At 48.9% G+C, this 26,595-nt stretch overlaps 1 protein-coding gene across 7 annotated transcripts in view; it reads left to right on the top strand.

The window, feature by feature from the left end:
• The window catches only part of ADAMTS16 (ADAM metallopeptidase with thrombospondin type 1 motif 16), a 143,934-nt gene that overhangs the window by 75,015 nt on the left and 42,324 nt on the right, over window positions 1-26,595 (top strand). For all 7 annotated transcript variants that reach the window (XM_082723451.1, XM_082723448.1, XM_082723450.1 and 4 more), the window contains 6 exons: window positions 4,394-4,542; window positions 5,873-6,045; window positions 7,810-7,940; window positions 9,853-9,976; window positions 10,389-10,633; window positions 12,459-12,597. In XM_082723451.1, coding sequence (XP_082579577.1) covers window positions 4,394-4,542; window positions 5,873-6,045; window positions 7,810-7,940; window positions 9,853-9,976; window positions 10,389-10,633; window positions 12,459-12,597 — 961 coding nt within the window. The remainder of the gene's footprint in view (window positions 1-4,393; window positions 4,543-5,872; window positions 6,046-7,809; window positions 7,941-9,852; window positions 9,977-10,388; window positions 10,634-12,458; window positions 12,598-26,595) is intronic.

Raw genomic sequence — 26,595 nt, 5'->3', positions numbered from 1 at the left:
AGAAATACATTAAGAGCATTTATTACTCACTGGAAGAGAATAATTTTATTGTTGAAATTAAAAAATAAATTACCTTAACCTCCAAGAGTAGTATTCTGATTCCTTTTGCATTACTTTTTAAAATACAAGACCATTGATAAAGATAGAGATATATTGGACCCAAATGATCCCTGAACCCATTTCTGTGCCACTTAGTGTGTGACCTTTTTATTTAAGATTTTTATTTGTTTGTTTATTTGTCAGAGAGAGAGAGAGAGAACATGCATATGCAGGCAGAGGAAGAGAGAGAAGCAGGCTCCCTACCAAGCAAGGAGCCCGATGTGGGACTCGATCCCAGGACTCTGGGATCATGGCCTAAGCCGAAGGCAGATGCTTAAGCGACTGAGCTACCGAGGCGTCCTAGTGTGTGACCTTTTTAGTGACACTAATGCATATGAAAGAGATAAATGTCTAAATATCTTTGATTCTAAATAGCTTAGATTCCAAATCAAATTTATAACAGCCTCAGTCTATTTAAATGTGAGCATGGGCAGCAAGGGTTAAAATGCTAGCAAACAGTACTATCTCATGCTTTCAGGTTAAATTATTGCAACACTGACTGAGGATGTGAAGAGAGCGCTCATGCTTATGTGAAAAGAACGCCCAGAGACTGTTTCTCCTGCACACCTCTCGAGCTTTATTTGAAATCCCCCAGAGAGGGTGGGAGTGGGTTATTAAATCCTTCCACATATATAGCAGCAGTACTTACATAACTCATAACCTCCCAAAATTGAATAAAAATGCTTTTAGACTCTCAGAAGAAGAAAGGGACATGGGGATGCACCATGGTGTGGAAATGCCCATTGTCGCAGGATGCCAGGGAATGTGCCTCAGTATTAAGTTGCCCGTGATCACTTTCTGCACATAATTATCTAAAATTTACTCTTCAGGTGATAATTTGCAAAATTATCCTCATTTTCCAAGAGATTGGCCACCATCCCACTCTTGCCCCTGAGTTCCAGGTCACACGGCAGGGCACAGGGTGCTTCTCTGATCACCTGCTTCCTGTAGGACTGATTTCAGAGCTGTGGGCCTTCCTCAGAATAACCTATATATTCTGCTTAAATTTTATTTACCCTGAAAGCACAGTTACATTGATGGTCCTTGGTATTGTTAAACCGTTTTCCCTTGTATTTCCAAAGATGTGTCTTTCCTTATTATAAAAAAAAATTAGTGCATCTTAAGCCAGAATATATGCCTAAAATTACCCAGGAATGATGTGTTCTGCCCTGAGGCTGCATGGTGGCCATGGTGGGACAGCATTGGAGGCTCCTGTGAAAGGTCCCTTTGCTGTTAGTTGTGCATTTTCCTGTATTATGGGTTCTTGTGTGTCTCTTTGGCTCTTCGATTTAGACATGCATATTACCGGCAGTCAGTATCTCAGTACTTTGGATATCCCAGAGCAGTTGGTGTGTACTGGGAGTAACCATACTGTTTCTGTGTACCTTTCTCCTGTGTGGGAGCCTATTTCTCTCTACACTGTGTTTCCTTTGAGGCTTGTGCATGGTGGTAAATGGGACTACATTGCATCTTGTGGTATCAGATTCCATCCTTAGTACATGACATACTTTCAATCCTCACAATCTCCCTGTGAGGGTGAGCCCCTTGCAGCACCCCCTAGTGCACTCAGGAACCTTCCAGGGAAAGGATACTTAGGTCCTTTGTGAGCACACCATGGGGAATCCAGGACAAGGGGTTCAGACTACAGCCTAATATATATGAAAGCTGATTCGAGCTCTCTAACAATTGTGGGTCCCACGTTGTATTAAACCATTCCACATTATGCTTATACTTGGTGCTAGGTACTTGGTCTGTCTTATTGAACTGCATTTTGGGAACAATTTATTCTGGTAGTTTGGACCATCCCTAAGGTTCTCAGGGGAACATGCAGACTCAGAGCCTCCGAGTAACTTGCCTGAGGCCACACAGCCTCAGAACTAATACAGAGGCTCCTTTCTCCCCATATCCCCAAGTCCACTGTTGTATTTTATCAAGGTGCTCCCTGTGTGTGCTGGGTTTAGGTGTGACATGCAGACTGTGGGGATAGCATCATAGCAGAAACACGCATTCATCACACCATCTTGCGTCCTAAAATACAACCTTCTCTCAAAAGCCAGTGTCCCTCAATAACGTATAAAAGGGTGAGAAACATGGGATGGTCCTCAAAAACTTAACCGGTGTTTCGGTGGAACACAGGCTCTTCCCCTGACCTGCTCACGATGGGCTTCATGGGTCTGTGACCTGTGTGGAATTCTACTCCAGGTCATTTGTGTGTGTGAGTTCACATGTTTGTGTGTCTGTGCCTGCACAAACCCATGCATTCCCCCAACATCCATGGGAGAAGGGACAGTGCTTTCTCCTCAGATTTTCAGAAAGTTTTTTTTTAATAATATTTAAAAGAATAGTCATTTGAGGATACTGTAGTACAAAGAGCAGAAATTGCCTTGGCAAGTCTGCTCACGGCAGAAATAATTGTGACAGTTGGAGACAGGGAATCGTGCAGATGTCCATGAAGAGAGCAGAACCCCAAATACAGAATAAGAGACCTGTCTACACACTTCCAAGGGGTGAGCTCCAGACACACTGTGACGTGGAGACACAGAATGGAAGAATGTGTCGTGTGCTATCACTTACAAAGTTAAGAGTATACTCATCTGTATAATTATTTTTCTACATTAAAAATAAAAAGAATAAACTGTAAATTTTTAAGAAGTAAATATTTCGTGTCACTTTAAAACAAAATTAAACCAAATTACCTTAAAGTAATCCTTAAATACCAAAAGCAAAATCCACTTAACAAGCTTGTTGGCGTAATCATAACCAGAGAGGAAGAATTATGTCAAGTGACTTTAAAACCTGAAAACATTTTCTGAGTTTTCATCTTGTGGGTTCCTTTGTTCCCATTTTCTGTCTTTGTATCAGAAAGCTCTGACCAGTTGATTCTTGTAAAATGGGACAAAACAATTAGAACAGACACCGTCCTTGTCCCTCCTTGTCCCTCTCTGTCCCTCCCTGCATGAAGTCCACAGGAGCTGGCCCTGCTTTTTCCAGATCCAGCTCTCTCTCTGGACTCATGAAGCCATCAGGGAGCAGATGCCTTGCTGACAGCTGCATTCCCCCCCATTGAGTTGAGGGTGTCAGGGGGACTCCAGGACTTTGTTTGATCACCTGGGGTGTAGCCAGGAGGTAACAAAAGAGAGACATATTTATTTATTTGCTTTTCAGAAAGAATCAAAAAATTGAATGGACAAGGTTTTAGTTCTCACTACTTATGTTTAGTTTTTCTTCCTTAAATGATATTTAATCAAACTATTTGTAACTGCCATTTCTGTGTAGCACCAATGGTCAGACGCCAGCAATTTGGTGTGTTTTCACTGAACAAAATCAATAATGGAAGTGTTATTATTTTCCTTTTGTAAAGCCCCATTTTTTTCACCCAGAACAAATCTGGTGGCCCTAATCTTGGAGACAGACAAGAGGAGGCCTCACCCCATCCTCCAGCCCAGTGCTAAGGCTGGTTCTGCTGCCCCACGCAGGCCAGCAGCAAGGGACAAGCAAGTTTGTTTTCTCCTCTCAATAGACGGCCTGAAGATCCTTGAAATCTACACCAAGCCATGGGTAGAAAACCAGCACGGCTGAACAATAGTAGATGTTGTGTGTCCTTTATGTGTGATGGCAATGAAGAAAACCCATGGTTTTTAGCATGAACTAACATTGATGGGCACTCCTCTTGAGAAAGGAGAGCTGATAGCATCTCCAGCTTCGTAGGGACAGATGGAGCTCCTGTGCGAGTTGTTTTATCTCCATGGGAAGCCGTCTGGCCTCTGACATGCATCCGCTAGCAACCTCCAGGCTTCCAGTCTCTGAGCCCAGGTGCTGGGGAGTGAAGGCACAGAGTACTGGCCAGAAATGACCAGGTGTTGAGTCACATGGAACCTCCAGCTGGACTTTTCTGCCTGAGACTCCGTCTGTTCTCAAAGAACTATGAAAAGCACGTTGTTCCAGGAAAGGTTGGAGTTCACTCACTGGAGAGCTCAACCATGGGGCTGAACGTCTGTGCAACACCCCTTAATTAAATGTGTTGAATTCCAGCAGCTCAGATGTTAGAAAAGGATTCTTCTCTAGATCTTCCCTCTGTGGGGATTTATAAAACCACGTTAGGTTTGGAAAGAAAAAAGAAGTTACATTAACTTCTTTTTGTTAATGAAAAAGATGTGCTGCCTAAAGGTGGGATGTTGGTGTCTTCATGTCCTACAGAACTCCCCAGGGCTGAGTGTCACGGAAGCCCTGGACTCAGTCCGTGAGTCATGTCAACCTTTCTTTTTTTTTTTTTTTTTCTTTTTTTGACTTCTAGTGGTGCCGTGGAGGACAGTGTGTCAAATATGGTGATGAAGGCCCCAAGCCCACCCATGGCCACTGGTCGGACTGGTCTTCCTGGTCCCCTTGCTCCAGGACCTGCGGAGGAGGGGTGTCTCACAGAGACCGCCTGTGCACAAATCCCAAGTGAGCACATCTGCACTTCCTTCTCACGAGCACTTTCTAAGCTGTGAACCTTCCCAACAGCATCCGTATGGTAATACTGATCTGTATGTCACATAGTATTGTAGGAATCAGTGAGAAGGTATGACCCCCTGGATGGATCTGGAGGGCATTATGCTAAGTGGGAGTCATATCATCTGATTTCACTCTTATCGGAACTTAAGAAACAAACAACAAAGGGGAAAAAATAAAAGAAGTAAGGAGACAAAGCAAGAAACAGACTCTTAACATGCCAACGGTCACCAGAGGGGAGGTGTATGGCGGACAAGCGAAACAGGTGGTGGGGAGAAAGCGTGCTCCGTCATGACGAGCCCCAGGTGATGTGTAGAAGTGTGGAGCCCCTCTATTGCACATCTGAATATTACTCTGTATGTCAACTGTATTAGAATTATTTTTTAAAAAAGAATAGCTAAATAAGGAAGTCATTTTAGTCAAGTATTTCTCAAACAATGGTGTCTCTTTGGTATAACTTAAGATGCTAAGAAGTATTTGACCACAGCACAGGGAAACAGACCCTGCAGTGATACTCAGGAAATGGATTTTTACCACATTTATGTGCAATTCCAAGAGTCTCCCTTAAATAAGCAAATCAATCATGAAAGCATAGAGAAAACAAATGAATAAGAAACTGGTAAGAACAATTTTTTATGTGAAAAAAAGCCAAATGTTTGTTTGGTTTTTCATCCAATATATTTACTTTGGCAACCATCAGAGGCGGTCCCCAGAGCAGGGGGTGGGGGACTGTCCCAGTCCTCCTTTCGCACCTCAGTTGGTTTAAAACATGAGTCCTGTTGCAGCCTCATGGTGGTGTCTCTCATGTGTGACGCCTAGTGCATCCCTTGCATGGAGAGGAGGCCTTCTCTGTGCTGGGTCCACATGGATTCTAGGAGCGAGGAGAGCCTCTTTGCTGTTAGCACCAGCCAGTGGGAGGTGACTGTTCCTGAGCTGATCTGCTGCCCTGGCCTGGCTGCAGGGAAGCGGACAGCAGCCAAAGTGATGGATTTGGATGTCCGTCTCAGCCCTGCCCTCTGTCTGGTGTGCCGGGCTGCTGGGCACCAGCAGTGAACAGGTGGCAAGCAGACCCACTTCCACATTGTAACTTGCCCTAGTGACGTCAGGAACAGGGATCATGCTGTTGATGGTAAAAAAAAAAAAAAGTCATGGTCCCATTGGGGTGCAGACTTCTTCCTTCGTCACTGTGAGCCATTTAACTGGATCTGCTCATCTCTCCAGTAAGCCTAGTTTCCAGCGAGGGGAGAGTGGCTATTAAACGCAGGGTTTCTTCCTGTTGCAGACCATCGCACGGAGGCAAGTTTTGTGAGGGATCGACTCGTACGCTGAGGCTTTGCAACAGTCAGCAATGTCCGCACAACAGCGTTGACTTCCGTGCGCTGCAGTGTGCAGAGTACAATGACAAGCGCTTCCGAGGATGGCGCTACACGTGGAAGCCATACACCCAAGTGGAAGGTGAATCCTAAATCCCTCCTCTACTAACGACCCCATGCTTTGTTACCTGTACTCTTTAGACGGGTGTGATCTTAAGTGTGCTGTTTGGATAGACCGTACCGCTGTGTGAGGTCACTAACCCAGGCTTTTCGCCTGCCCCACGGCCACCAGCTTCTGGTCTAAACTAGACCAGCTGTGTGGTTAGAAATTAACAAGACACCCCAGGGTGTGCACCCTACAGTGAGATCTTCAAAGAAGTGACGAAGCGTTCAAAATAGATGGTGTAGTGATCATGAATCAGTGTTTTCTCATTACACATCCCAGCAGGTGATGGTGATGTTTCTCTCAGCATCTCACCCACTGAGCAGTTATCATGGTCAAAGAATCAGAGCAAGTCCAACATCTTTTGGAAAATTAGGTAGTTTTAAAGCCTACTATTTTCAAAAGTCTTGATTTAAACCAAGAAGGTTATTTGCACCCTATGTCTGATTTTACTCTCCAGGTTGAGAGAAAGATGTATTATTCTTAAGATTACAGTAACTTGAACCTGGTAGCTGAATTGGCATAATTTAAGGAGAAATTCAAAGAATAGTTAGTCATCTTGCTCTTTGAAACTGGGAATACTGTCCAAGCAACACTTAAGAAATACGTGAATCTCCCCAATCTTATCCTTCTCCAGCCCAACAGACATAGTGTTTTCATGGTGAGAGCTTTACGAAGGCAGTACAGCCTCAAAGGAAAACTTTAAAGCAGTTTCACACAAAGCATTTTTGGTTGTGTTTTGAACTCTTAAACTCAGTAAAATTTGATCCAGTGAGAAATAAGTAGGCAGGAGAAAAAAAGAGAAAGAACTTTGAAATTGAGGTCAACATATGTGTATTATTCCTGACTTCACGGTCTCAGGAAATAAACACATTAATCGTGGAGGCACATACTCAACTCCATTCCTAGGGTTATTCAATTGGTTTCATCTTATATAGTGAAGAAAATATTTGTAGATGAGTCTGAGCCCATGAAAATTCCTAAGGCAAGACTATATTTTCAACATCAACTCTTCCGTTCTTTACCAAGAAGAAAGAAGGGGAAAAGTTTCTATGAAAGTTCATATTAATTATGTAAACCATAAAATCTATGAAACAGATTATCAAGAGAGAAAGTAAACCTGATCCACCATGCTTAAGTGTACAATGATACCTACATTTTCCATGTATTCATGTGTTTTGACAATCATTGTATTTATAGGAAACATTAGCCTCTGGTTATCTTCTGGAGATTTCATCTAAAAGTTATCCCTTTTATCGGTTCAAAAATATGTATTTCATCAAATGTGCTATTAAGAAATTTGGTGATCACTTTATTCTTTTATTACATTTTTGAGAATTTTATATATTGCTACTAAATTGTAATGACCTTTTTGTATTTCTACAAGAGAGTAGTTAATTATACTAGTAAAATAGTGAACAGTTATGTTGTATTCAAGTCAACAAATATTTATTGAATGCCTACTATGTGCCAACAACTGGGTAACGCACAAGGATAGGAAAGGACAAACAGAATAAAAAATTAATAGTGAAGCCTTATACAAATTAAAAATTAAAGGAAAAAAACCCAAGCCTCATGAGACCACCACAAAAAAAAAAAAAAAAGTATTTGTGATGAATGTTGTGTGGGAGTTATTTTATGGGGGATAAAAGAAAACGAAAAAGTCTATCTAAAATTTAGAGCGAAATGATCAGAGCTTAAGTCTCTTTCTTATTTGTGTTTGTGTGTGTATTTCTTTTTAAGATCAGCACTTATGCAAACTCTACTGTATCGCAGAAGGATTTGATTTCTTCTTTTCTTTGTCAAATAAAGTCAAAGATGGGACTCCATGCTCGGAGGATAGCCGTAATGTTTGTATAGATGGGATATGTGAGGTAATAATGATCGTTCATTCATTCAACACACGTGTCCAGACAGTCTGCTCTGTGCCGGGCATCCTCTGAGGGGCTAAAGACACCAGGCATCTGAACCCCGCCCTTTCTCTCCGACCCACAGCCTGGGAGGGGGTGGGGGATGCTATAGGAAGACACACTGAGACACATGGGGTTGGTTGCAGTCAAAGTGCATGCAGAGGACGGGGAATGGGGGAGAGCGGATTCCTTCCTAGATACAGACCCGGAGAATCTGTGGGGCTCCTTGGAGAAGGGAGCTTCTGAGCTCAGTCTGGAAGGGTGAGTTGGAGGAGTCTGGGGGAGCAGTCTGGGAACAGGGTCCTGCGAGAAGGAGTGGGTTTGTAAGACCCAACTCAGGTGTCAGAGTACCCGAGGGCAGGCAGGGCCGGGGGGCCGAGGGAGGTGACAAACGGGAAGGAGTGCTCAGAGGGTTTGTATCCTTGTATCAGGAAGGAACAGGCCCCAGGAATGAGGAAGAGCAGAGTGGGGTCAGCCTGCAGCAGCACGGGCAGCAACGCAGACCGGGGCAGCGTTGAGCCCCGAGGCCACTTTGCATCCTGTAGGGGTCTCTTTTGTGGAGGGACTTGGAAGAGAGGCTGTGAAAGATTTGGTGGCAAAGTGACCATAGAGCCCTGAGCTCACCACCCCATGCCAAGTTGAGACGGGGAAGGAATTCTATTATATGCAGAAATTTAAAGCCTTACCCGACCAAATACACTGCATGTGAAGGATGGGTTCTTCCTTGAACTGATTCAGTATGCGCACCCACCAGTCCGAGACCGTGGTCTTCATTTCAGATTTCTCTAAGTTGGAAGACCCGGTAAAGCTGGGCCCGCCACTGAGACACACGTTGTCATCCGTTTTACTGGGTGAAGATCGACTCCATTCTATCCAGATCTCTTTCAGCGTTCATGTTCAGATCTCTGTCCATTTGGTCCAATTACTAGTTGACTTGTTAAATATTTCATTATTTTCAGGTATTCTTAACGATACAGTGTCACAATCCCTTACGTGTAATTCTGAAACCCCAAAAGCTATGAAACAGAAAGTGTATTGGGCTGCACAATGTAAGCATCCCTGAATTTGTTTGCTGGCCAAAACCCGCCCTTAACTGATGTGAGAATATTTGTCAGTTTTATTTAGTTCGCTTAGAGTGACCATGTTCGCATTTTGCTATAGGAACATCATTTATGTGTTTTATTATGGGCACTGCCCTGGGTCCTGCTGGGACTTGCATATTATGTGCATAATATGTAAATTACCTTCCTAAAATCCAAAAACACTGAGTTCTGAAATGCATCTGGCCCTAAGGATTTCAAACAAAGAATTGCTGGCTATAGTTACTTCATCTCTGAATTTTTTACTTGTAGATACTAAACTCTTTGTTGGGAAGTGTAACATTGGCAGGTACCATAGACATCATAAAGAGCCCCTTAAGTTCTAAGATAGTAATTACATAATTACATAATTTACTGCTGGGAATAATCCCACGTGGCATGTGTTACTTCTCTGCATTACACACGACACTATAGAGGCATAGTGGCAGGGTCCAGTGGACCCTCCTGTGGACACACTGCTTGTCATTTACTAAGAGCTTTGTGTCAGTCTGAAACGCACTGTTATCTCCACATGACAATCTGAGAGATTTCACTGAGGGCTCCAGATACTGAGGTCATGTAGCAGTACTGAAGAGAACAGATGTCAGTGTCTCTTCCTTTGGACCCAAGAGTCGAGTTACAGTCTCGCTGTGCACATATTTGGTATCCAATAAGTATTTGTTAACTACCCTGTGTGAGTGAAATGTCCTGCTCTTATGGGGAGGTTTCTCACTGGAGGTTGGTGACTTCGCTCTTGTCTTCTCTTGCATGGATGACGTGTGACCTCGGTCCCCCAGAGAGTCGGATGTGACAACGTCCTTGGGTCCGACGCTGTGGAAGACTCCTGCGGTGTGTGCAGGGGCAATAATTCAGACTGCACGACGCACAAGGGGCTCTACGCCAACCCCCATGGCGCCAACCGTGAGTACGCGGAGCTGCGGGCCGGTGTTGAGCAGAGAAGATACGAGTGGAACTTCCTGGTGGGAAACCCTTGAGGTGCAGTGGAAACAGCAGCAAAGGGTCCTGCAAAGACCTACACACTCTCCATCCCTGCTTTGCTTGTCAAGCCTTTCCTTTGGATGGGAAGTCGTTGTTAGGTTACTACTAGTGAAAATAATAATAGTTCTGCTCCAGTTAAAAAAAAAAAAAAAAAAAGGAAAGGGAAGAATTCACTTAAAGAACTAATGGAACTGACTGCCACACCAGAGTTCCTCCTGGTTCCCAATGTGGATCCTCAGGTTTTCGTGGTGGGGAACCCCAGGTGCGTAGGGATTTCGGCTCGGTGTGCTGAGAGAGACAGCACATTCTCTCTCTCCTGTTCCCTTCCCTGTAGAATATTATCAGATGGTCACCATTCCTCCCGGAGCCCGGAGTATCCGCATCCGCGAAGTGAACGTGTCTACCTCCTACATCTCTGTGCGCAACACCCTCCGAAAATACTACCTGAACGGACACTGGACGGTGGACTGGCCCGGCCGATACAAGTTTTCAGGCACCACGTTCGACTACAGACGGTCCTCCCACGAACCGGAGAGCTTGACCTCGTCTGGGCCAACCAACGAAACCCTGGTTGTGGAGGTAGACTCCAGCCTCTCACCTTCGGGCTGGGGTGTGGGGGTCCTTCTGGCGTTGGTGGGGACTGAGGGCCATTGGTATAGTTTTAAATGCACAGAAAGAGGTTTATAATTTGAGGGCGTCTCAGAAACGGCACTGATGGATGCCCTGGGGCCGTGGACTCGTTCTCTTTCTGGGGCCTCCTCACATTTGTACTTATGTCCATCACGCAGCTCCTGCTCAGGGTTCCTTATTAGTGGATTTTTACAAAAGTCTGCCCTGGTCCTGCAAGCTCTCTGGCTGTGAGAAGCTGGCACACTCAGGGGACTCTGCCTGCACCTCTCTTTGGGGTGGGATCAGCATTGCACCAAATCCTGTGAAGTGGGAGCAAGATGAGCAGGGCCCCCGCTGTGCCCTCACGTGGGCCCAGTGTGCAGGGAGGGGTCTCGCAAGAGCCTCCCGACCCACCGCCCTCCTGCTCCCCACCCACGGCCACAGAGGCTCACAAACTGCAGATAGGCGCTCCCTGCACCATGGTCTGCCCCATGGGACTGAGCAGGTAGAGGTGGTCGGGGGTCAGTACTGCAGAGCCCCTTACATTTTTGTATTTCTATGCAAGATGAAAGCACTTGGCCCAAAAGCAGCCCCCTCAGCCCCCAACTGGGTATGCAGACATGAGCCAACCAGATGCCCCCACCTGCTCTGGGGGCCAGGCAGCCCCTCCTGTCCTCTCATATCTTCCCGGGAGATGCTCCCCGGGACCGTCTGGGGCGGCCGCATCTGCCCGTGTCCCGTCCCTTCAGACCCTCCCCTCTGCTCTTCCTCCTGAATGCCTGCTCTGGTTATTTCTCCCGCCATCTCGGACTTCAGCTGGAATAACCACACAGGAAAGATAAGGCAAATGTGAAGAGGAACATGGCTTGTTGGGAGCGTCTCGGGATGGGAGAAGAGTGGCAGAGGCTCAGGATATCTGGCAGGAGAGCAGCGCAGTACCCGGCCGTGTCGCCCCTCGCCAGGGCTCGCCCCTGTCCTCCAACACCTTCAGCAACTAGGACTTGAGCTGTGTTGTCAGGGAGGGGCCAGTGTCTTTGCCCGTGGGCACATCACATGAGGACCCGCTAAAGGCTCTAAGACTCAGAGATGGGATTTCTATCAACGGATTAATGGTGAGGCTCCAAAATAAGAAGGCTTCTCACTGAGATCAGTGGATCTGAGGCATTCGTGAGTGAGAATTGGAGGGTCCATACGACTGGGTTTCAAGCTAAGAAGGGAAGCGTTCAAATGGGAGGTGCTAAACTATAGGTCACGGACAGGCGCAACCTGAGAGGTCTTTACTGATGAATCATGTTCTCCTGGAACTGCACGGTACATGCCAGTCGGCGAAGGAACTTAGCAGCCGGTCTCACTGATACCCACTCAGGAGGCCTGGGTTGCTTGGACTCACTAGGAAGTGGGACAGTGATCTATAGGCAGCGCTTTCTGATTCGGTCAGAAGGACGGGACTTGTGGGGGGTTCCAGGAAACAGCGGGGGAGTAACCAAATACTTGAGCTGGGCTGCAGAGGCGTCCGAAGGCGCGCGTGGAGGCCGGTACTACATGTGAAGTCCAGGAGTCAAATGTCCACGTTTTTCCTAATGTGCTTGGTTCCTGCTGACAGTTCACTTCCGTTTAGAGAGTTCCTACGGATTTTGGAGGATGGGCAGGGTTTCTCATTGTACCGTGCTTACTGTTGATGTTGTTGTTTATGTATTATTTACAAATTAGCTTTGATTTGTCAGTTCCACTTTAACTTGTTCTACCCCCCCTTTTTCTTTCTTTTTTTGTTTTTGTTTTTGTTTTTGTTTTCCAGCTCCTGTTTCAGGGAAGGAACCCGGGCATCGCCTGGGAGTACTCTGTGCCTCGGCTGCGGGGGGAGAAGCGGCCGGGCGGCCAGCCTCGCTACCTGTGGGCCGTCATTCGGTCCGAGTGCTCCGTGTCCTGCGGTGGGGGTAGGTCACTTCTCACACCTCCCCTGGTGGTGGGCACTGCGGGGCCCTGGTGCATCCGGGCCATGCGCATGCCGGACTCATGGGTCCACCCCGTGTCCCGGCAGGTAGCTCGGAGCTTCTGCCCGAGGTGGGCCACCTGTCCCCGAGGGAGAGCAGAGAACAGGGGCTCTGGATGTCCCTGAAAGGCCTGGCCTGCCTTCTCCCATCCATCTACCTCAGCGAGGGGCTCTGAGGAGCTCGTGCACTGAACTGGTTTCTCCTTTCCCTCCAAGTGAAGATGTGATAAAGTCTAGTTTTGTTGTTTGAGATTATTGAAATGAAAGTCACTCAAAGTATTGTGGATTGTGCTGGGGACGAGAAATAGAAGCTTACGTGAAAACACCGTGATACAGTTGGTGGTTTGGTCAAATGGTCTCACTCAAAAAATTTGTTATGAGGTCATATACTGAAATTCACCCAGAAAGCACAAGAATTTTATGCAAGTTGCACTGGAAATGACTAGAAAAGGCATGTCAAAAGGAGAATTTCACATGACAGTCGATAGCTTTGTCATTTTAATGCCATAAGAACTAGACCATAGGCATGACTGAATCGATAAAGTTAGTTCACTGCAAGAACATTCTCAGCTAGAGCCAGACATACTATAGTCTGATAAAGAGTGACAGGTAAATTTTTCAAATGTAGAAACACAATATTCAATTTTATCTGATATTTAGAAAACAAACAAATTTTCAAAAAGATATAAGATTTCAACTTTGTGAATTCCTGGTTTAATAATTAAGCATAATATAGACAGTTATATATTTAAGTAAAAAAAAAGTAAACAAAATGGGCACTTGCATAAAGTAAGAATCTAATGAATAAAGAAAAAGTAAAAATGGGATGGCATTGAAAGTATAGATTGCTCTGGGCAGTACAGACATGTTAACAATGTTTATTCTTCCCATCCAAGAGCATGGAATGGTCTTCCATCTTTTGTGTCTTCCTCAATCTCTTTCATGAGTGTTCTGTAGTTCCTCGAGTACAGATCCTTTACCTCTTTGGTTAGGTTTATTCCCAGGTATCTTATGGTTATTGGTGCTATAGTAAATGGAATCAATTCTCTAATTTCCCTTTCTGTTCTTTCATTGTTAGTGTATAAGAAAGCCACTGATTTCTGTACATTGACTTTGTATCCTGCCACATTGCTGAATTGCTGTATGAGTTCTAGTAGTTTGGGGGTGGAGTCTTTTGGGTTTTTCACATGAAGGAACACGTCATCTGCGAAGAGAGTCTGACTTCTTCTTTGCCAATTTGGATACCTTTTATTTCTCTTTGTTGTCTGATTGCTGTTGCTAGGACTTCTAATACTATGTTGAACAAGAGTGGTGAGAGTGGGCATCCTTGTCGTGTTCCTGATCTCAACGGGAAGGCTGCAAGCTTTTTCCCATTGAGGATGATATTTGCTGTGGGTTTTTCATAGATAGATTTTATGAAGTTGAGGAATGTTCCCTCTATCCCTATACTTTGAAGCATTTTAATCAGGAACGGATGCTGTATCTTGTCAAATGCTTTATCTGCATCAATGGAGAGGACCATGTGGTTCTTCTCTCTTCTCTTATTGATTTGTTCTATCACACTGGTTGATTTGTGAATGTTGAACCACCCTTGCATCCCATGGATAAATCCTATCTGGTCATGGTGGATAATCTTTTTAATGCACTGTTGGATCCTATTAGCTAGGATCTTGTGGAGAATCTTAGCATCCATAATCATCAGGGATATAGGCCTGAAATTCTCCTTTTTGGTGGGGTCTTTGCCTGGTGTGGGGATCAGGGTAATGCAGGCTTCATAGAAGATGTCTGGAAGTTTTCCTTCTGTTTCTATTTTTGAAACAGCTTCAGGGGAATAGGTATTATTTCTTCTTTCAATGTTTGGTAGAATTCCCCAGGGAATCCGTCAGATCCTGGACTCTTGTTTTTTGGGAGGTTTTGGATCACGGCTTCAATATCATTACTAGATATTGGTCCGTTCAGGTTGTCCATTTCTTCCTGATTCAGTCTTGGAAGTTTATAGGTTTCCAGGAATGTATCTTGAGCACTGGAAAAAAAAGAAAGAAAGAAAGAAAGAAAGAAAGAAAGAAAGAAAGAAAGAAAGAAAGAAAGAAAGAAAGAAAGAAAGAAAGGAATACAAGTAAGATTTTTTTTAAAGTAAAAATGAATTCAACTTTTTTTTAATTTTCAGCATAACAGTATTCCTTGTTTTTGCACCACACCCAGTACTCCGTGCAATCCGAGCCCTCTCTAATACCCACCACCTGGTTCCCCCAACCTCCCACCCCCGGCCGCTTCAAACCCCTCAAATATTCTTAATAGTTGCTCTAATAAAAGACATGAAAGAAATAGAGAAAAACAAAGATTGACAAAAAAAGTAAGTCTGGACAGTTAACACTAATGTGCTTGACCCACACGAACACTTCCCATCATTAACTAAGAATAAAATAATGAAATCATATTTAAATTCTGACATTAAGAGCTTTCTAAGGAAAAAATAGGATTCTCTTCTGTGCACACAGAGGGCAGACAAATGGCTCTAATTACGAAACAGAGAGAAGGATACAGGCTCCTCGCTGGGGATGGGGCCAGACAAGCTGCCATGGTCCCCACTCAGGACACGGAGGAACAAAACTATGTTCATAGCCATCCCTGGACAGTAGCCTGAAGGGCGGCTAGTAAGGGGCCCCTCATGGACAAAGCAGCGCTTCATGTCGTGACCCCTTGAAGGTCGAGGCTTTGTCCTGCTTCGTCCTAACATGTGCTTTTTTTTGATCCACGTGTGAGGGACTTCCAGCCGTCCCCAGTAGTCTGAGAGCACACGGTCAATGGTCAAGGATTGACCGTAGAGTGTCGTCTTCAGCTGGGGACGGTTAGTTCCCCAGCTTACCAGTGGCTGTGTTGAGGAAACAATTGACCAGTAGGCAGTGAATTCTGGTCAACTCTCTCTGCCTGCCTCTCTGCCTCCTTGTGATCTCTGTCTGTCAAATAAATAAATAAAATCTTAAAAAAAAAAAAATTGGCGCCTGGGTGGCTCAGTGGGTTAAGGCCTCTGCCTTCGGCTCAGGTCGTGATCCCGGGATCCTGGGATCGAGCCCCGCATCTCTGCTTCAGCAGGGAGCCTGGTTCCTCCTCTCCCTCTGCTTGCCTCTCTGCCTCCTTGTGATCTCTGCCTGTCAAATAAATAATTAAAAAAAAAAATCTGGCTTAGAGCTATGTTCTAAACTCTCCACTATGCACCAGGCAATGTCTGGGGATAATGCTTTTTGCTCAAGTGAAAACATTGATGTGATTCACAATTAGCATTTCTCAGACAAATCTTAGGGGTGCCGGGGTGGCTCAGTTGGCTAAGGGTCCGCCTCTTGGGTTCAGCTCAGGTCTCAGTCTCAGGGGTGGGAGGTTGAGCCCCACACTGGGCTGCACGCTCGGCCAGGGGCTGCTTGAGATTCCATCCCTCCCCTCCGGTCCTCCCCCAGCTCGTGTACGTGTTCTCTCTCTCTCTCTCAATTAAACAAAATCTTTAAAAATTTCTCAGACAAATCTTAAAATTGGCTGTGAACCAGCCTGTCACACTTTTCCAGTACCATTGTCTCCGCCATCACCGATAGTCTAAGGCATGAACTTTGTTAGTTCATCGATCAGGTTCCGAGAAGGGAAGGGGACCGTGAGCAGCTGACACTGCTTCGTCCCTCACTTGCTCCGTCCACAGGCTGTTGCAGGCGCTTGTCTGACCCTCAGACTCTCAAAGTCGGGAGGACACGCAGAGACCTTTGCTTCACTTCCGGTCTGTGGACTGAGCAGTGAAATAGTAACCTGCTCCCTCCCGCGGAGAGTGTCTGGTGCCTTTCCAGTGTTACAGCCGGTGAAACAAGGCACAACAGCCCATCTCAGCCTCGGGAGGGAAGACTTCAGTCCTGCAGTCCTGCCTTACAGGCCCGAGGCACGGTGGTGAGACCGAGAGGGAAATGACGTCCCCTGGCTCTGTCCTCAGAAACATGAGCGCTCTCCAGAGAGGAAGCAGACAGGGGTGCCCGGGGCTGAGAACACGCAGGGGACCCGGGAGCGTGGCGCAGGGGACGGGGTCCGGCAGACCTTGCATTGTCTGCCGCAGCACAGCTACTCTCCTCATCGGCCAACGTCACCCTCTCTCCTCACAGCCACTGCTCGCGTAGATCTTTCCCACCTTTGCTTGCTAGAAGGCTCCGAATCCTGCAGAAAGTGTCCCTTCTTTTTTTACACTCTAACAAAAGGGCTGAACTTGTCCTCTTTGGTCCCTGAGACCAAATTAAAATAGGTCTTGCTGTCTCGTCCCTGCATTGGGTTACCTTTGAGCCAAGTTCATGAAAATGCTGACCGTGTCTTTATCCAAGGCCCTGCTAAGTCACCCTGACCTCTTTGTTCCCCAAATCAGAGGAGACATGGAGGAAAGGCTCATCTTCTGGAGAGGGAGCACCTGTCTCGGGGCCTGGGCTGCGATGTCCGCCCCTGCCCATCTCCACAGACATGCTCAGAGGACCAGGGTGAAACGGGGAAGCCCGACTCTTCCCGGGGATCAGGGATCCTTCAGCTTGCCCAGAGCCTCCTGAGCTGGGACATACCTCCCCGACCAGGGGCAGTCGGTTCGAGTGTCCGTCGGAGGTCAGCCCCATCGCCGAGTCACACCAGGCCCCTCTCACCATGCTCCCGCTGTGGGGAGAGTGCACATGTGCCTGGGCTCCCGGTCTCTGGTACCCACACTTGGCGCCGGAAGGACGGGTGCTGGGGACCCACAGCGAGACTAGTGGCTCTGCGGTCCGCCGTTTTGGACAGGTCGCCGTATCCAGGGAATCAGATTCGGGCCAGTTCCTTGTTGCAGGAGAACATCACGGGACATCCATAGATGACCGTTGTCCCCACCCTCCAGGCTCTGGGACACGTCAGGACAGCAGAGGCTCAGTGTGACCGTGCCAGGCAGAGCTGTCCCCTGCATGCCGCGGGGAGTCCCTGCGACTCGGAGAAGCTCCCGGGACACTACCCACTCTGGTTTCCTGGCCTTCTCCTCCCCCTCCGATTCTGGGGGTCCTCAGGGCTGGGTCATGACGCACCCGTGAATACTTAGCCCCGGCGATAGAAATGATGCTTCTCAAAAGACGGCGTGCATTCATTTGTGGAATATTTTCTAGTGCTCTGTGTAGTTTTGCTTCCATGATTGGTTTCTTTCTCTTTATAAAACAAGGATAAGGTTGGACCACCGCTGGTTTTCATTCTACAGTTAGAATCAGTGAGAACCTGGAGACAAGTAAAACCGTCGTCTTCAAGACACAACAGTCCCCTTCCAGTACTTCAGCAAAATATGAAGATTTAAAAGTGATTTCTGAAGAACAGGCCAGGGCTGGTTCCCACAAGACGGTAACACTTTTCTGAGCACTGGGCTCACGAAGCCCCATCTTCCACAGGCAGGCTCCGCTCTGGGCTGTCCCCAGTTAGGGGATCGCCCTCTGCAGCTTGCAGACGTCAGCCCTCAGACGCGTGCTGCTCCTCTCTGCTCCGTTACCACAGGCCACCTTAGACTCCGGCCTGTCTGATTCTGGCACTCCCGCGCGCTCGGTGACTTCTGCTTCTGACAAGTCGTTGAGCGATTGCAAGCCCTGCTGAGACCTTGCTTCCCAGATGTGTGCGCAGTCTGAGAAACGAGACCTGAGTCTCAGTAACCCTCCAGCTAGGTGGTGGAGGAGACCCCGTTTCACGGGAAACTCATCTGACGCACCATTATCCACACCCTCCTGTGAAGACGGAGCCCTGGGACCCTCCGTGCTGTGGGGCATGTGGCTGTCTCTGTGTTTTTATTTTCTCAGGATATTCAGCAATTCGAAAGCACTCAGAGCCAGAAATATTTCAATTCACTTTTCTATCTCTCCTTGTTGAAATGGGCTGGGGAAATCAATTTCAAACGAAGAGCTCAAGCATCCCGCCACCTACAAGCGGACGTGACGGGCGGTGGGCCTCGCCACCCCAGGCTTCGTGACCTGGGAGATGTGTATCCCTGGGCCCCGCCGTGGGTGCCCGGGCCGTAAGCCTATCTGCCGCCCATGTGGATGGCGAGGCCCTGCGGCCTGCGGGCTGTGGCATGTGACTACTGCCGTGCTTAGCCAGCACCCCTCAGCCTGCCTGTGCCTTGCTCCGTACGTGTGATCTGATTTCATCCTGGTGAAAAAGCCCGGAGATATCAGGTGAAGTTCTCCTTCTGAAAATGCAAAAATGGAGGTAAATGCCATAGTAGGACTTGAAAAGGTAATTTTATGTACACTCTCAAGCCCATCTCGGCAGAATGCCCAGGGTCTGGGCCCATCAGCTACGCGGAAATAAATCATTCCAACACTCGATCCAACACTGTGGGATCGAGCGTCACTCGGGTCGGTTTGGTTTTGAGTCTCTTCCATACCAGGTTCCTATCTGTAAATTTTCTTATTGTCTAGAACGTTTCCCTGGGTCAGAGACAAGGACTTGGGGCCCCGGGTTTGGTGTTGCCTGGGCTCTGAGTGTGTCTCCACCGTGCTCAGTGGTGCTGAGCTCCAGAATGCCCCTGGGCCACAGGCCATGCTCCCCCGACCCCAGATCAGCAGCGCTCTCAGTTTCCTTCTCAGTTTCCTGGCCTGGATGTCTGTGGTCCCTTTTACACTTGACCTGGGCATACGTCTGTCTTTGCTATCTGCTGCGCTCTCTCTGTGTTTACCTCCTACGACAGCCTGGAACAGGATTGGATCATGGCCGGTCATGGCCTTGGCTACTTTTCATTAGCTGCTGAGCCCTCAGAGTCTAGCATCGGGCCTGGCCCTCACCAGCCACCAACGATCTATTTGTCACAGGGCAAATGCAGGATCCCGATAACTTTTTTTTTTTTAAGATTTTTATTTATTTATTTGACAGAGAGAGATCACAAGTAGGCAGAGAGGCAGGCAGAGAGAGAGAGAGAGGGAAGCAGGCTCCCTGCTGAGCAGAGAGCCCGATGCGGGGCTCGATCCCAGGACCCTGAGATCATGACCTGAGCCGAAGGCAGAGGCTTAAACCACTGAGCCACCCAGGTGCCGCTCCCAATGACTTTTTGATTCAAAAATACCCGAAGGCTGTGTTTGGAAAGGGTGATATGGGCTCATCCCTCTGTTACCCACAAACACGTGCCCCTCCATGGGGGCGGCTTCGGCAGGGCTCCCGTGCCCCCCTCACTCCTGCCCCCAGACACGAAGCAGGGAGCAGGGCCTGGAGGTCATGTCCATCATTCAGAACTCGAGTTCCCTTGCTTGAGCTCACGGGGAATAGAGTTTAAAACATTGCCCGCCAGTGTGGGAACTTCTGAAATAGAAAGCGGTGCGCATCTCTTTCTGTCTCAAACGCAAATCAAACAAGAGGGTGCAGTTTGTCCCTGCATAGGTCATGTTGGACGGATGGAAAGACTGTGCCGGGAAGTGACGGGCGGGCCTCCAGGAGCTTGAGGAGACCGCGTGGCGCTGTGCCCGGCCCGCCAGGCATCGCGGCGAGGCCCCGCCTCTTCAAGTCTCATGACCTTAGGAGCTACTTAAGCCTTTTATGCCTTGGTGAGTCCATCTATAAAATGAGGATGATAATATAAGCTGTCCTATAGGGTTCCTTTAAGGATGAAATGACAGACTACCTGTAAAGCTCCTAACACTCTGTCCAGCCAAATAAATGTCAGCCCCAATTCCCTTCTGCTAACGCGACAGCTTTGCCTCAGAAAGCAGACAGTTTAGGCTCCGAAACTCTTGAAGCAGGAGGGATCCTGTCATGATCTTATTCTCCACGAGGCCCCCCGACAGGGACGAGGAGCACATTCCTCCTTATTTGGGATTATGTCGTCGCCTTCAAAGGAGTGTGCTCTTGTGCACACACGTGTGTGTCGACCTGTGTGCATGCACACGCGCACCCCTGGGGAAATGCATGCACGGGTGTGCAGGTTTGTAGCTGCTGTGGCTGGGGGCGTCAAAGCGTGGCCCCCATCTTCCCGCCACACTGTGACAGAGGCCAGCGAGCAGGACGTGGAGGCAGCTGAGGGCACTGGTGTGAACGGAGGGCAGGATGGAGGGCGTGGAGGCTTCAGTCTGGGGGACAGATGACTGGGGGTCTCTGCTGCAGAGAGGCGTTCCGGTGACCCGCGTCCTGACTTCTCCACTTCCTTGGAGGGAGCCTGCCTCCCCTCTGGTGACTCAGGCCATCCGTCCCCGCTCTGTCCCGACAGCCGGGATGACGTGGCGCCTCGTCTTCCCGTGGCTGTTGCCAGACAAGCCTCCTGACGTGCTGGACGCACTTGCCCCACACTGGGGGCCCCACTGTCTCTCTGTTTGGTACTTGGAAACCTCTTCTGTACAGCTCTGTCTTCCCTTGGTCCCCCCGGGCTGGTGTCTCGGTGACCATCCTAACAGCCCGTATGCCCTTCCTTACCCAAAGCGCAGACGCCCCAAGATGCTGAGTATGAAATCCTTACACTTGTGGTGAGCAGAAGTCTCTGATGAAGGACCCAAGGGAGCCCTTTGAACGGGGACCATAGACGGGGGCACCTGGGGGGGCTCAGCTGGTGAAGCCTCTACCTTCTGCTCAGGTTGTGATCCCGGGGTCCTGGGATTGAGCCCAGCGTGGGGCTCCCTGCTCAGCGGCGAGCCTGCGTCTCCTCTCTCTCTGCCCCTCCCCTCACTAGGACTTTCACTATCCCTCAAATAAATAAGTAAAACCTTAAAAAAAAACATAGCACTGCACATAGACATGAGGGTTGTTTATGTTGTTTAATACTTAACACCTGCCGTATTACGTGTAGATGGTGGACAGACGGATGAGCCAACTGTGGGGCCCCCAGAAGCGCAGGTCTGGGAGAGCATGCGGGAGGGAAACATTCGAAGATCTGAGAGGCACCACACAGAAATCGAGGCTCACAGTCAGGCTGAGAGAAGCACCACGACTGTTCTTAGCCAAGCCCCTGGGCACGGATTTTCTGGTCCTCGATCAAAGCAAAGACCTGATCTCACATGATTCTCTGTAGCTCTGGCTTAGTGGTGAAAAAAAATTTTTTTCAAGGTTTTATTTATTTGACAGAGTGACACAGCGAAAGAGGGAACGCAGCAGGGGGAGTGGGAGAGGCAGAAGCAGGCTCCCCGCTGAGCAGGGAGCCCGATGCGGGGCTCAATCCCAGGACCCCGAGATCATGACCTGAGCCGAAGGCAGACGCTTAATGACTGGGCCACCCAAGGACCCTGAAGAATTGTTTCTTACAGCATCACCCAAACCTGTTCCCAAGTAGCCGGGCCCCATGACACGACCCTGCCCCCGGGCCTCAGGTGCGCCGTCTGGGCTCCGCCCACAGAGCTGTGATGCGGAGGGAAACAGACAGGACTCAGCCTCCCCAGCTGCCCTCTGCCGAGGAGGGCAGTTCAGTGCACGTGTGTGTGTGCATGTGCACCGGTACACGGGCGTGTGTTTTATGGGGCCTCTGCTGTGCTCTCTGGTTGGGCTCTCTGGGTCACAGCGGTGGCCGGCTGGGTCAGAGAGAAACCGGAACGTCAGCTCCTTGGGCAGCCCTTGAGGCTCTCGGTGCTGAGCCTTCCAGCGAGAAGAGGCGGGAGGGAGGGGGCGGTCAGGGCAGGGGCTGGACAGGCTGCGGGCAGGTAGAAGGCCCCGTGGGGGTCGCCTGGGCGGTCGGCCCCTCCTGCCCCATCTCTCCCAGCCCAGTGTCTACGATGTCAGAAGACAGATGTGCATTTTCATGAGGACACGTTTGCAGATGTCGTCATTAGCTTTCGTTAAAATGCCGTTATCAGAGAGAAAAGAAGACGAACCGCTCTCCGACCCAAGGTCACTGCGAGTGTTTTCACACGTTCCACCCCATGTCTCTCCACGTGCGGCCCTTCCTGGGCGTCCTCCTCTGGACTGGACGGTGACCCCCGCGCACACTAGCATGCTGTGGGTACCCACTGCTGGCGGAGAGTCCCTTCTTAATGTGATGGTTCAGATTCCTGAGGGAGCACAAGCGTTACTGAGCGTGGTCGTCACAGTGATTTCAACAAACTGTTACGATGACCCTCCCCAGAACCCCCAAATTCCTTAGTGATTACAAGTTTAGGCTGCACACTTAGGTGGGAATTCTGAGGGCATCGTTTCTAAAAGTCTTGGGCAGAGAACATGTGTGCCCGTGTGCATGCACACACACACGCACACACACACACACACACACACAGTCTTGTTTGCTTGTGGGCACGGATCTGGAGCAGTGGCACAAGATCTGATGTACGGGGTTGTAAAGAATCCGATTTCACCCCCTGGAGCCTGGCCGCCACCCATGTAAGATCACGGTGTGGGGAATCTCGTGGAGGGGAACAGAGACGCGGTGGGGGTGGGGGGGATGACTGGCCCCCGGCCAGCAGCAGCTATCCCATGCAAGAGCCTGTTGGAAATGCAGATTCCTGGGCTCACTCCGGCCCTGGAGAATCCCCAACCCAGTCTGAGAGCCCATCCAGGGAGTGGCTGCGATTGGGTTCCTGTGAGGCCCCTTCCCTCCTAACTCACTGTGCGGAAAGCCCACTTGGCAGGCCCCTGCCCAGAGCCCGAGGCAGCCCTCAGAGGCACGTCTGCGGTCCTGGTGTTCAGGAACCCGGGCGATCCGCTCCCGGGAAGAGCCGGCTGGACGCAAAGAGAAGTTGAGCGAACACCGCTCGCTCGAGAGCAGCAGCCTTGAGATCGCCCCCCAGCGACCGCGGTGGTCCAGGGGCAGCTCGGTGCTCTCTGGGAGGGAGCTAAGGCAGGTTAAGCGGACGGCGGGGAGGGAGTTACAGATGAGAACTTCCCTGGGAAACACGCGGCACCCGAGTCAGGCCGTTAGCGTCTCCTCCCCATGTGACTTTCATCAGTCATTTTGAAAAAGGAGGAAGCGGTTCCCGCTCACAGGATCCCAGACCTACTTGCTGATGCTGCTGGATGAGAACTGAGGGCAGCTCTTCAACTGGCCGCGGAAGCTGCTGGGAAGCCAGGCCGGAGGTGGAGGTGGGCGGGACGCGCTCACCCCGTGGGTGTCCCTGCACGTCCCTGTGGGCAGCTCACATCCCCTCTGCAGGGACGAGCCTGCCAAGTGCCAGCCCCACGTACCCCCCAAGCCAGAGCTCCCTGTGCCTCACCCCTGCCTTCGCTCCAGAGGACCTTCTCCTCCTTTGCAAAGCTGAGGCTCAGCAGGCGCCCTGCGCCGTGTCCCTGAGGTTCCTCACCGCCAGACTGGCTCTCCCTCTCCTGCTCCCTAAAGTGCTCAGTCCTCCTCAGCCTTGGACCAGCACCTCCTTCCTTCTCCACGCCCGCCCTGTCTCTCGCCTTTGCGGCCCTCTCTCGTCCGTGAGGATGACCCTCCTTTCCTGCATCCGACCGCCTGCCCTCCTGCCCCTTGCTCTCACGTTGAGCTTTGGAGGAATTTAACTAGCACTGGCACTATTTCTTCTTGTACGTGTGGTGGGATCTGTTGGCATCGTTTGACTCTTGCATTTTCAGGAATTAGGTCTTCGAGATGGTTTTGTATTCTGTCTGGTAACGAAACCGCATAGATTGTTTCTCTCTTCTGGAGTTTTGCTGATTCAGAAAACCAGCTTTATGGTAAGATTTTAAATATTATGCTTATAAATTTGAACAAAGCTCCCTCATTAAATTCTCTTCATTTCTTCTGCGTAGGATGTTTTCTTGTTCTCATTTTATATCTTGCATATTTGTGCTCATTCCTTATTTTCTTCATTAAGTGGGTGTGTCAGGGGCAGGTTAGTCAGGAAAACACAGGTCCCTCTAGGTGTGTCAGGAAGAACTCCATGTAAAGGATCATTTGCTTGCAAAATAGTTGGGAGGGTGGGGGAGTAAGGTCAGAGAGCCGCCATTCACTCTCAGAGTCACTCTGGCTATTTCAGAGCCAGGAGGCTGTAGAACAGTCCAAAAATCACCTGTTAGGGGAAGAGCCAAGCCAGCCTTGGCACAGATGGTTCCCAGGAAAACGGCTGCATTACCACAAAGGTGACGCTCGCCACAGTGCACGCTCAGACCCGCTGCGTCCACGGAGGCGGCTGTGCAGCCCTGACCCTCTTCTGCTTCCCCGCAGCCTGGGCTGTGGCCCCTCCTCGGTGGGATCTGAGCCCAAATCTCAAGGACAAGAGGTCACCACCCCTTCCCCAAAGTCAGCTCTTGGATTTTCTACTTTCCCTTCTGTAACATTTGCTTCTTCACGTTTTTGTCTGGAACCATACACACTGGCATCTGTTCATTTTCTAACACACGGATCTCTGTTTCCATCTAGATCAGTTCTTTCTACTTCCGTGAGCTCTTTTTTCTCAGAGCCCATTTGCTCTTACATTCATTGGTGCCCATCCTTATTTACCGGTGTAAGTATTTCTCACAAACAGTCCTCCGAGTATTACTTTTAGCCACGTGCCATAAATTCTACTTGTTCACCACTGTCACATTCTTAAATGCACTTATTTGCACCTACGAATCACCCTCCTGCTTTGTCCTACTTCTGTTGCTAAAAATTTCAGGACAACACTGCATTCCCCCATCTTCTCTTCCCCGTAAATATTCTTCCTTATCCACCGGTGTCCGACAGGGTTGTCAACCCAAGAGGGCACTGCCCGTGTGTGCAGACATTTTAGTCGCCACGATGAGTGGGGGCGACCACCGCTGGCGTTGGGTGGGCGGGACCCAGGGATCCTGCCAGGAGCCTTGCACTTTGTGCAGCTGTGCTTCCCCGCAAGCAGCGTTGTTGCCCGCATGCCGCTGGTGTCCCGCTAAGAAAAAGGAAAGATCTCCAAAGTCACCAGCTGAGAAAAGAACTGGCAGAGCCAGAACGTGCACGTGTGTCAGACAAACCCCGTTTTCCTTTGGGTTATAGATATCTGTATACTTCGTAATTGTTACTAAATTATTTCAAGAATGACTAGCTCCAGATTTCCCTCTTATCCAGTTAAAGGTAAGAGCTCTGGGACTTGGCTGACACAGAGGCACTCAGGAAGGAAGCCAAACGAATGTCTCCAATTGAGAAGAAAAACAAGCACTTTAATAAAGTAAACGCTTTTTGCCATTTCAAAGCAAAACCAAATTTCATATTTGCTTAATGGAGAGCCTGCGAATTGCTCGGAACCCCCAGCGGCCATTAAGTCCGGGTTGTTTGTTGGGACTGGAGCTGAAGGGTTGGCTTTCACACGTCTTTAATTTCCAAACAGGAAACCAAGCTGAAACCAGTATTTATAAAGTCACACATCCTAAAAAGTCAAGCCAGTTTGGTTACAGAATAAAAAGAACGGACTGTTTAATTGACACGTAAGTGGAGAGGGAAGATCGGCTTTCCTTCTCTTCTCATTAGGACGGACACACTCTTAGCCGTTTTAGGAAATTGTGCCGCTGCTCGATATCAGCCTCACCTGAATTAGATCAGTGTGGTTAACTAGCTCGATTTAGGGAGGCCCCATGATTCTTCGCAGAATAGCTTAAGCAGACATGCTTTTCTTTTTAATTTTATAGTCTCTCATTCCTTGTTAGTTAAGTGGAAAAGTGGGTTCATAAAACGCTGATGCCTATTTCCTCTCCACATGCAGACATGGGCCCGGCTCATCGGAGGTCATGTGCAAACAAGGGAACGTAGCCCTCCCTACTTGTGCAAACAAGGGAGCGTAGCCCTCCCTACTTCGATGACTTTTGGGCCAGGCATCAGCTCCCTCCACTACTAACTTGTTAGAACTTAGAAGTTCCTGAATATAACGAAATTGGCCAGTGGCTTAAACACTCTTTAATAAGTGAGGGGACGAAGTGACCCACGCACACTGGGGAGATTATGGAGAGAGTCGGCGTACGCTCTCTGCCGCCCAGAAATATGCTCCAAGGGATGACGCGTCGGTCTTCACTGAATCTTGTCCTTAGACTCACCCTGTGTCTTGCGGTGCCCACATGCTTTGAGAAGGAGCAGAGGCCT

The sequence above is a fragment of the Mustela nivalis genome (genome assembly GCF_964662115.1).
Source record: "Mustela nivalis genome assembly, chromosome: 3".
In the NCBI taxonomy this organism is placed as follows: domain Eukaryota; kingdom Metazoa; phylum Chordata; class Mammalia; order Carnivora; family Mustelidae; genus Mustela; species Mustela nivalis.
This window is presented reverse-complemented; position numbering and strand designations above follow the sequence as displayed.